At 56.5% G+C, this 11,461-nt stretch overlaps 1 protein-coding gene across 1 annotated transcript; it reads right to left on the bottom strand.

Annotated features, from left to right (window-relative positions):
• Positions 1–4,149: 4,149 nt before the first annotated feature.
• Positions 4,150–9,192, bottom strand: ACP4 (acid phosphatase 4). Its single transcript, XM_071087580.1, has 11 exons — positions 9,082–9,192; positions 8,909–9,013; positions 8,747–8,833; positions 7,808–7,954; positions 7,471–7,569; positions 7,302–7,397; positions 5,823–5,955; positions 5,669–5,751; positions 4,744–4,868; positions 4,361–4,539; positions 4,150–4,283 (listed from the first exon to the last, which is right to left on the bottom strand). The coding sequence occupies exons 1-11, from the start codon at positions 9,190–9,192 to the stop codon at positions 4,168–4,170; spliced, it is 1,281 nt and encodes a 426-aa protein (XP_070943681.1). The 3' UTR covers positions 4,150–4,167.
• Positions 9,193–11,461: the final 2,269 nt, after the last annotated feature.

Genomic DNA, 11,461 nt, shown 5'->3' with positions numbered 1-11,461 from the left:
CACTCCAGGAGGTGATGGGTGGGGGTGTGGCCATTTCCCCCATTCAGCGCCTTTTCTATGTCCTTCCCCTGACAGCGTCCCTGCAGGCTCTCTGCTGTTTCCTGCCTAGGCGTGGCTGCAGCCATGGTTAGGAAAGTGCTGTACCCACCCACTTGGGCCGGAGCTGGTTCTGCTCCTGCTACAGGGATACTGAGCTCCTGGCTGTCTCCGCAACAGGCTCTCCTGGGCCCTGCAGGTGGACGGCCGGGCCCCTGCCTTGTGCCTCATCTCAAGAACTGCTGCTGCTGGCCGACCTGATCCGACCTGACAACGTGCCATCTTCAGCTACCACTGCGAGGCCCTGAGGGCAACAGCAGCGCGGCACTGCCCACCTGGCTGCTGGTGGCCTGGTGCCAGCTGGGAGTCCTCCCAGCACTTCGAGGCCACTGAGCCGCCCTTCCAGCCCTGGCCCACCATGGAGAGGGGTATCCAGCTTCCTCTTCAACCTCATCGTCTGCCCCTGAGCCAGTGACTCCCAAGGACATGCCTGTTAGGTTACCCAGGGCCTGTACCAGCACCAGCTGGTCAAGGGCATGACGTTGTTCTAGGCCGTCCTGGACATCCAGGCCATTGCCGACAGCAGGCTGCTTTCCATGGAGCCAGAGGCTGCCAGGCTCACGCTAAGACCCAACCCAGTGCACAAGGACCTGGCTGCTGAGCCGCACACCCTGGAGAAGGTGGATGAGTGGGCTACCAAGGGCTTCCTGCAGGCTAGGGGAGGAGCCAGCCTGCTCCCCTGTTCTGACCAGGCCTGCGGGGAGGAGCTGCCCATATGCCACCATGAGACCTGGGCCTGGCTCCCGAGGACAGATACCGCCTGGTCTGGTGCTCCAGGGGTGAAGCAGGCCAGAATCCTGGGGGTGCTGCTCCTGGTTTGAGCTGCAGTCAGGAAGTGCGGGACAGGGTAGGGGAGGCAAAAAGCCTTGGGCAGTACCCTCCCCGTGGAGCCATTCGGCATCTCTCGAGCTGGCCACACCCTGACACTATGTTCAAGGGCTCCGGAAGAGAGGGGTGTCTGTCCCCAACCTCTCCCCCGTGGGTGTCACTGGCCAGACGTCATGAGGGGAGCAGGCTGCGTGAGTGGACACTTACCATGAGTCCCTGGGGGGAGTGATTCCCCCAGGCATTGTGTGCCATACTGCATTTCTGTCCAGGCAGCAGGGTAGGTGGGTACCATGGGTGCCCACCCCTCTGCCACATGGAGCCCCAAAGCACTGCAGGACAAGCAGGGAGACCCCACACCCATGACATAAAAGCATCTTGAAGCTTTTACTTAGTGTTTGTAAGGATTGGTTTGTTTTGTTTTTGAGATGGTTTTTGCTCTTGATGCCCAGGCTGCAGTACAGTGGTGCAATCTTGGCTCACTGCAACTTCCACCTCCTGGGTCCAGGTGATTCTCCTGCCTCAGCCTCCCAAGTAGCTGGGATTACAGGCGCCTGCCACCACGCCTGGCTCTATTTTCAGTAGAGATGAGGTTTCACCATGTTGGCCATGCTGGTCTCGAACTTCTGACCTCAGGTGATCCACCCGCCTTGGCCTCCCAAAGTGCTCGGATTATAGATGTGAGCTGCCACCACCACGCCAGGCCTGTCATGGGTTTTCTCTTAAGACCTCTGTTGCTATGCCTTCTCTCTGAAAGTGTGCATTGGCTGTGTGCTGTGGTCAGCCCCAGTCCCTTTTGATGGGTCTGGTTTTGCTGTGTGTGGCTTCTGTCTGGTCTGAGTTCTGGGTCTGGGTTTAGGGTGTGTTGGGGCCAGGATCACAGGTGACAGCTCTGCGAGGACTCACTGAGCCCTGGCGGTTCTGGCTTCACAGCTGAGGTCTTGGGCACAGGGGCCCCTGTTAAACCACGGACATACCGCTTAGCCCTCTGTGGGCTCAGCTGCTGAGCTGGGTCCAGGGGGATCCACCCAGGCCTCTGCCCACTAGCAGGCTTCCGGCTCTGCACAGGCCCTTCCAGCAGGCTGCTGGGAAAGGGTGGGCTCTCACCACCAGGTGAGAGGTGGTCACAGCCACAGGGAACCCCGCCTGGCACTTGCGGTCTCCATGAACCTGCAAGGAAGCAGCCAGGCTCCCTCCCAGGGCCAGAAAGTATGAGGGGCATTCGTTCCTCAGCCTTCCCAGGGTCATGGCTCCGGGCATCCATTTGGGGTGCCCCATGACCACCCAACACCTCTAGGCAATGCCGGGAAGGGCAGTGAGGCAGGTCTGGGGACTCCCCAGGGACGAGTCTGCATGAGAGGCTGCCCTCAGGACCCTGGGAAGAAATGGGCTAGGGCGGTATGCAGATGGCCCTGGTGTGGGGGAGGGGTTGTCCCAGCTTCCACTCACTGGCGTTCCTGGACCCTGTTCCTTTTTAAGGTTCTGGTCACTGGGAGTGGCTTTGAACTTTGTTCCAACTGCCCTGTGTAATGGGGACCAAGTGGCTGTTACTAAGCGTCCACTGCACCCAGGCTCCCCACGAGTGCTCTGGTTAGACGCTGCCACACAGCCATGGGTGTGGGACAAGGCTTGGGAGGGACTGGTGCTCTGCCCTGTGCCACACGAAGAGGCAGCCTCCCCCTTGGGCCAGGGACTCAAATGGCAGCCATGCAGGTGCCCCACAGCGCCTGCTACTGCATGAGTGGGGGCGGAGTAGCTCTCATCAGCATGTGATAAATGTTCGAGTGGTGGATGCATGGCCCATGCGATGGTTGGGACCCGAACACTGTTTTATTTAACCTAAATTTAAATAGCCACACGTGGTGGTGACTACTGTATTGGCCAGCGCCTCCACGTCGCTTGCAGCATTGCAGTGCACAACCCAGAGAGCGCTGCCATCTTTCCCTGCTCTCTGCCTGCCCCCAGGAAGGAAGTCTGGGAGTTGAGGAGTCTGCTGGCTTAGAGTCGTGGTTCTGCCGAGTGAGACACAGAAGGGCCTATTACTTGCCCAGAGGCGCACAGCCTCGGAAACCAGGCTTTGAATCGTGCACCTTTCTGAGGTCTCTGCTGCCGGATCCCCCTGACCCCACCCGAGTTCATAACCATGAACTCAAAGCAACCCTTTGAGAGCTGGTGTGGGTCACTTTCTAGACGAGGGTCCAACTGCTGTGAGCCCGGTCTCCACAGAGCACATGGCCCACATCGAGGCTCACTGAGCAAGCTCCTGTCACACAAGCTGCATGTGGAGCTACATACGGGGTCCACTAGGTCCTCAGCCAGCCACATGCTTCCTATGCTTGCATAGAAACATGCATAAAGCCAGGCGCGGTGGCTCAAGCCTGTAATCCCAGCACTTTGGGAGGCCGAGACGGGCGGATCACGAGGTCAGGAGATCGAGAGACGATCCCGGCTAACACGGTGAAACCCCGTCTCTACTAAAAAATACAAAAAAAATAGCCGGGCGAGGTGGCGGGCGCCTGTAGTCCCAGCTACTCGGGAGGCTGAGGCAGGAGAATGGCGTAAACCCGGGAGGCGGAGCTTGCAGTGAGCTGAGATCCGGCCACTGCACTCCAGCCTGGGTGACAAAGCAAGACTCCGTCTCAAAAAAAAAAAAAAAAAAAAGAAACATGCATAAACATGCCAGCCGGGTGTGGTGGCTCACAACTATAATCCCAGTGCTTTGGGAGGCCAGGGCAGGAGGATTGCTTGAGGCCAGGAATTTGAGGCCAGCCTGGCCAACATACCAAGAAAAAAAAACCAGGCATGGTGCACACCTGTAGAAGCTGAAACGAGTTCGAAGCTGCAGTGAGCTATGCTTATGGCACTACTCCAGCCTGGGCCACAAAGTAAGACCCTGTCTCTACCAAAGAAGTGCCATGCAGGCATGCCTGCTTGTTCAGACATGGGCACATTTGTGCTTGAATGTGTGCCACAGACACGTTTTTATCAGTAAGTACGTACAGACTACCTGTGCACGCGCATAAGCGCAAAAACAGTGGTCACACGTGACATGCATGCATGCACACTCATGCCACTGTCACAGACGCGCATATAAGCACACACAAACTGGTTTCCAGGCCAGAGGCTCCACCCAGCCCTCGTTCCCCACGCACACAGGCGCACAGTAAGTCACAGAAGCGAGAACAGCTAGTGAGCATACGTGTTGGGGTCCAGTGTCAGCTGGGGGTAGGGAAACTGGTTTCTGGCTCACACGGGGCCCCCCAAGGCCCGCAGGCACCCTGGTCTCCAGGCCAGCAGGCCCAGCCCCAAGCTGAGTGCCACCAACACAGCTACAGCTCCGGCCAGCAGGGGCACCACTGGAGCTGCAGGGAGAACATGCAGGGTGTGAGTTTCAGGACTTGGAACCCTCCACTCCCACCCCAGCACAGAGGACTGTCACCTGGGGGGATGGCAGCCTCATAGGGGCCATGGCAGGAGACCCCATGGGCCGGAGGCCGGGCCGAGGCAGTCAGCTGGTAGAAGCGGCGTAGTGGACAGGGGGCCGGGCACCCGGGGAGACTGAGAGGCAGGGGCAGGTGGGCGGAGTCATTGCGGTAGAAGAGGGAGATGGTGACATTCCTGGAGAGAGAGGACACAGTGGCACCTTCTCCCTGTCGTCATTGATCTTAAAACCTGGAGAAATGGGCTCCTGACTCCCACCTGTTATCCTCCCAGCACCATCCCATGCAGTTCCCTGCCCCGCCATGCCTTCTGCCTAGCACATCACACCTTGCTTTGGGAGTTCTGTCCCGCCCATCTCCCTGGGCACCATCCCATCCTCACCCTCCGTTTTTATCAGGATCCCTCAGGTGCCTCCGGAACTCAAAGCCGAGGCAGGCGGCATATGGCGGGGTGTGTCCATCATAGAGGCCCAGGGCCGCCTGGAGGGCCAGCAGGGTGCTGTCGTGCTGCAGGTGGAGCCGAGGGGTGAGACACTTCTCTCTGGAGGCCGCCTTTCTCCTGAACACTAGACTTGTGCATCCAGATGTCCCCCAGGCTGCTTGGAACCAACCCCCCAAACTTGCTCTTCCCTCCCTCTCACCCTGAAGGCAGTACCAACAGTTACAGGCGGCCATTTAACAAAGATGGCTCAAATAGGTGCAAAATATGATTGGACTAAGCAGCCTGTCTCCTCTGGAAGGACAGACTGCTTAGTCCAATATTTTCTTTTTTTTCTTTTTTTTTTTTTTTGAGACGGAGTCTCGCTCTGTCGCACAGGCTGGAGTGCAGTGGCCAGATCTCGGCTCACTGCAAGCTCCGCCTCCCGGGTTTACGCCATTCTCCTGCCTCAGCCTCCCGAGTAGCTGGGACTACAGGCACCCGCCACCTCGCCCAGCTAGTTTTTTGTATTTAGTAGAGACGGGGTTTCACCGTGTTAGCCAGGATGGTCTCGATCTCCTGACCTCGTGATCGGCCCGTCTCGGCCTCCCAAAGTGCTGGGATTACAGGCTTGAGCCACCGCGCCCGGCCAATATTTTCTTAATGAAAACAAGGAATTATCTTTAATTCATACATTCTTCCTCCCGTAACACCATCACCTCCCTCTTTCCAGACTAATGATATAGCCCAAGAGTAGGGTTTGGAGATACAGGCTACCCAAGACAATGGACTGGGGTCCATTGGGACCGCAGGCTCTTCCTCACCCAAATCGCTGTCACCCTCATCCCTGTGCCTCAGTGTCATATGGCACTGCTTCCCAAGGACTCACGGCTGAGTACATGACCATCTTGAGGGGCAGCCCCAGGCGCTGGACCCGGGAGAAGTTTGCAAGGATAGCATTCAGCAGGATCCCTGAGGATGGGAAAAAAGAGCTTAGAATCTCCCAGAGGGAGGCACCCCAGCCTCCCAGCCCCACACCTCACCCCCTGTCAACTGGGCCTTCTCTGCTGCCCGGGGTGGGCCCACGTGGGCTCCAATATCCAAAGCCGAGATCTGGGCAAGGGTCCGCAGGACATCTGGGGAGGCCCAGGCTGGTAGTGGAAGACCATGGGCTTGCTGTGGGGAGACAGGAAGAGAAGACTGACGGACCATCCTGAGCCCTCAAGTTTGCCTCTGGCCCCACAGGCCTGTGCTGCCCCCCGCTCTTTTGAGTCTCCCATGGGCTGGATCTGGATCAGGCTGGGAAATCATGAATGTGGACAGCAGTGTGGTTTTTTTTGTTTTTTTTTTTGCTTTTTTTGTTTTTTTGGTTTTTTTTTGAGACGGAGCCTTGCTCCATCACCCAGGCTGGAGTGCAGTGGCACAATCTCGGCTCACTGCAATCCTCGCCTCTCGGGTTCAAGTGATTCTCCTGCCTCAGCCTCGCGAGTAGCTGTGATTACAAGTGCGTGCCACCATGCCCAGCTAATTTTTGTATTTTTAGTAGAGATGGGGTTTTACCATGTTGGCTAGGCTGGTCTCGAACTCCTGACCTCAGGTGATCCACCCACCTCGGCCTCCCAAAGTGGTGGGATTACAGGCGTGAGCCACCGCGCCCAGCCAACAGCGATTATTAATTAATAATAGACATTGTCATTCCACAGCCCAGAAGGCTTTATCTGAAACCCCTGGGACCAGAGGGGTTTCACAGCTCAGACATTCTGGACTTCAGAAAGATCTGATGGTGCTGATACCACACAGCATGGAACACACACAGCAAGGGCTGGGGCAGCCCCCTTAGTCACACACATCGCTGCTCCCACCCTGTGATTTGGAACATTCCGTGAGCTGGAGCGAGCAAAGACTAGCAAGAGTAAGAGTACTAGCTAGGTGTGGTGGCTCACGCCTGTAATCCCAGCGCTTGGGGAGGCAAAAGGATTGTTTGAGCCCACGAGTTCCTGGGCAACATAGTGAGACCCCATCTCATCATGCTAATTAAAAAAATAATTTTTTTAATTAGCCAGGCATGGTGGTGTGCACCTGCCTCAGCTACTCGGAAGGCTGAGGCAGGAGGATTCCTATAGCCAGGGAGATGGAGGCTGCAGTGAGTTATGATAATGCACTCCAGCCTGGGTGACAGAGCGAGACCCTGTCTATTTCAGGTCAGCTCCCACCGCCCAGGTTTTGGGTTTTCTGATTACAGGACTGTGGGGAGGAATTGCCAAATGTGTAGCCTCAAACCCTAGCAAGGCCTTCACTGTGTGCCAGGCACTGTTGTAAGCACAGTGCGTAGATTAACCATTTGAATCCTCACGGCGTCCTGGGGAGGTGTTGATACTGGGGTTGCCATCCCCACTGTGCAGATGGGAAAACTGAGGCACAGAGGGTTAACTAAATGCATGAGGGAACAGGGCTAGTGAGTAGCAAGCTGGGATTGGAAACAGTTGTCCTTAAACCCTTGGCTGGGAAGGGGCGGGGCTCACCTGGCACATGAGTGTGTCCAGAACCTTCCATGCCCTGCGCAGCGGCTCTCCAACCAGCGACAGCCCCGTGAAGTTCTCCAGGCGAGTCAGGAAGCCCTGGATGCGCGGGGCTGGGTGAGCCCTGGCCGGTCCCCTGCGCCTCGCCCCACCCCGCCACCGCCCTGCTCACCGTCCAGCCCTCCAGGGCCTCCTGGTACTCAGCGGCCTCGGTGGCCTCCCGCAGCAGCTCGTGGTATCTGGGACAGCTGCGCATGGGGAACCTCAGCAGCTGGGGAGAACTGAGGCTCAGAGAGGACAGCCACGTGCCTTGGGTCTCACAGCGGGTTGGGGGAACCTGGGCTCTCTGCCCCCGCGTCTGTCGCAGTTTCTCCCAGATCCAGAAGAAGCCAGACAGACCGGCTCGAGGACAGCATTGCTTCTCGGAGCTAGCTCAGGTGGCCAGACCCAGAGCTGCCTCTCTCTCCACCCGCTCCCTCCCTCACCACACCTGGGTCCAGCGCCCTGACCTTGTCCTCAGCCACGGGCACCGTGTGCACTGGGATCGGCCTCCAGTGGGCCTCCGGGCTCCCTGGAGCAGCCTCGGGAAACAGCCCAGCAAGGTTGGCCTGCGCGCTCTCCAGTGTGCGGTCAAAGTCCGTGCTGCGGATGTACACCTGGAGCGGGGTGGAGAGAGGGCAGGCGGGGGGTCGTGGTTGGGGTCAGAGGTCAGCTGTGGTGGCAAATCAGAAGCCTCAGATTCAGTTTGGAATAGGGGTCAGACACTGAGAATCATGTGGCTGTCAATGTTGGAAGTTGGGATCAAGGGTCCAGAGGTTAATGTCAGGAGCAGTTGGGCTGGACGTCCTAAACTGGACAGCCATGTTGGATTTAGGGGTCATTTGAGTCAATGAGGGTCAAAAAGGAAGATCAGAATCGGTGGAGGCTGGAGGTTAGAGGTCAAGTTTAGGAGGGCAGCGTGGAGGCTTGGTGTCAGAGTTCAATACATGTTCATCGGAGGTCAGGAGGACTGTCTGTAACTAGGGGATGTCAGAAGACATAGGAGGAAACAAAAGAGGTAGGTCAGAATTGACAAAGTGTAGAGGTTAAAGGTTAGAGGTCCGGAAGGCAAGTTATGTCAATAAGGGTCAAAGATCGAAATCAAGTTTGGGGTCAAATGTCAGAGGCCAGAGGTCTGATTGGAGTCAACAGGACTAGAAAACAGAGATGGAGGCCAAATAATAAAGTCAGAGTTGATGGAGGTCAGAGGTCGAGATGTGACAGGTTGAGATGGAGTCAGAAGTCAGTGTGGGTTAGTCAGTGTACTGGGGGTCAGAGATTAGAGGTAGAGGGTAAGTCAGGTTGATGGAGGTCAAAGGCCAGAGGTGGAGGCCCAAAGAGAGTGTTGTAGTCAGTGGAGGTCAAAGGTGGAAGGTCAGGGGACCAGGTGGGGGTGACTATGGCAGTACCTCCTCCCGCCGGTACTCAGGACTCAGGAAGGCCTCATAGCGGCTCCTCAGGAAGCGGCCCAGCTCCAGCTGCTGGCGGACCCCCTCCTGGGGACAGAACAGCCTTAGTCTACCCCTCTCCACCCCTCCCACCCTTGCCCTCACCTCCCACCCACTTCTCACCCTGGTCAGCTGGCCCAGGCCTCGTGGCCACAGGGTGGAGGCCACCTCCTTGTGTGGGTCCGTGGGGTAGGAGGCCAGCGGGGCCCGGTCGCCATGGCGGAATACCTGGGGACAGGACTGGTCAGGGCTAGCCCTGGGGGAGCTGAGGGCAGGCCGGGGCAGGGGTGCCTCACCAGAGCCACGAACACCAGAGATCCTTCTGGCAGGGCCCGGGGTGGCAGCAGCAGCAGCAGCAGGAGCAGGAGAGGTCCAGCAGGGTGGCCCCAAAACCCCAGCCCGGCCATTTCCACCCAGCCCAGACGCTGAGCTCAGCCCACTGTCTGGGCCGCAGTCCCGCCTGTCCCAGCCCTGCACTCAGCACCCCCATTATAGCAGGCCCTGGCACGCTTCCCCAGGGGCCACAGATCCCATCCCCCAGCGCCTCTGCCAGTCTTTGATTAACCCGTTTCATCTTCGTTTCATCTTCACTGCTGCCCCAGCAGACGCTTGATGTGCTCGTCATCATCCCCGTTGTGCCGATGGGGAAACTGAGGCACAGAAGGGTTCTGTAACTTGCCCAAGAAAACACTGAGGTTTCTCAGACAAAGCCGCGCTTTGAACCCAGGTGCCTTTAACCTGGATGCAGACTTGGAAAGAGACCCTCACCCCGCATTGTTCGTCTCAGCCACAGCCTTGACCCCCTGAGTCAGAGAGGTCAACGGTAGTAACCATGGGCTGGATTTTCTGTACTTTGATGCGTTGACACCAGGGGCCTTGCTATTCATTAGAAGGACCGCCCCTCCCGGGGTTACCAGTTCCTGGAAATAGTCACGGAGTGGCGCAGGCGCGTGCCTCTTCTGTACAAACCAGCCAACCCAGAGCCCACACCCCAACCACCCGGGCCACCATCCACCTGCCCTGATCACCTGGGGCAGGGTACTGGACAACTCAGGACAGCCCCTGTGCCCCAGAGCCTGCTGAAATGGCTCAACCAGCCACTCTCTACCCTACCTTATCCCACAGAAAACACAAAGAAGCTGCTTGCTTCAGGTCTGTCTCCTGGGCACCCCAGTGCCTCCCCATGTGGCCCCCGTGGCATGCTCCCTCCGCTGGAGAAACTGTGAGTATAACAAGTCATCTTTCTTTCTTTCTTTTTTCTTTTTTTTTTTCTTTCTTTTTTTTTTTTATTTTTTTATTTTTTTTTTTGAGACGTAGTCTTACTCTGTTGCCCAGGCTGGAGTGCAGTGACATGATCTCAGCTCGCTGCAACCTCCACCTCCCAGGTTCAAGAGATCCTCCTGCCTCAGCCCCCCTAGTAGCTGGAATAACAGGCATGTGCCACCATGGCCAGCTAATTTTTGTTTGTTTTTTTTTTAGTGGAGATGGGTTTTCACCATGTTGACCAGGCTGGTCTCGAACTCCTGACCTCAGGTGATCCACTCGCCTCGGCTTCCCAAAGTGCTGGGATTACAGGTGTGAGCCACCATGCCCAGCCAACAAGTCATCTTTCAGTGGCAATCGTCTGCTGCTCGGGCGGCCTTACCATCCCACAATGCTGATAAAATCTTCACTTCTCAGCACCGTCAGGGGCTGGCTGGCTCTCCTGCCTCACTGTGCACAGTCAGCCTCCAGTCCTGCCCTGTTTTGTTTGTTTGTTTGTTTGTTTGAGACAGAGTTTTGCTGTATTGCCCAGAATGGTCTTAAACTCCTGGGCTCAAGCAGTTCTCCCACCTTGGCCTCTCAAAGTGCTGGGATTACAGGTGTGAGCTCCTGCACCAGTTACGGAAGTTTTGTGAATCTCTCTCTCTCCCCGTACTTGAAATACGATAGAGGCCCCTGGAATAAAGTAGTAGAAGAGCTGGAGGCTTAAGCCAGACCAGGAGCTGGCAGCTCACACCTGTAATCCCAGAACTTTGGGAGGCCAAGGTAGGAGGATTGCTTGAGGCCAGGAGTTCAAGACCAGCCTGGCCAACATGAAGAGACCCCCACCGCCCTGACTCCATCTCTATAAAAAATAAACAAAAATTAGCCAGGCATGGTATGGTGGCGTGTGCCTGTAGTCCCAACTACTCAAGAGACTGAGATGGGAGGATCACGTGAGTCCAGGAATTTGAGGTTTCAGTGAGCTATAATCATACCTTTGCACTACAGCCTGGACAACAGAGTAAGACCCTGTCTCTAAAAAAAATAGAAAAGAGAAAAAAAAAAAAAACCCTGAAGCAAAATTAAGAAACTAGAAACCATGTTCCAGCCCCTGGAGATGTCAGCACTTTAATATCTACTGATGTGTTGGCTCCTGTGACAGTTTACCACTCAGTGGCTTCAAATGACAGTTCGGGAGGTCGGAAGTCTGCAATCAATATAACTGGGCCAGGCATGGTGCCTGACACCTGTAATCCTGTCACTTTCTGAGGCCGAAGTGGGCAGATCAGTTGGGTTCAGGAGTCTCAGACCAGCTTGGGCAACATGGTGAAACCCCGTCTCTACTAAAAATACCAAAAAACTAGCCAGGTGTAGTGGCGCACGCCTGTAGTCCCAGCCACTTGTCGCTTGAGCCCAAAGTTGAGGCTGCAG

This window comes from Macaca nemestrina, chromosome 20 (assembly GCF_043159975.1).
Source record: "Macaca nemestrina isolate mMacNem1 chromosome 20, mMacNem.hap1, whole genome shotgun sequence".
Taxonomy (NCBI): domain Eukaryota; kingdom Metazoa; phylum Chordata; class Mammalia; order Primates; family Cercopithecidae; genus Macaca; species Macaca nemestrina.
Note: the sequence above shows the minus strand (reverse complement) of the source record. Positions and strands in the feature narration are given on the sequence as shown.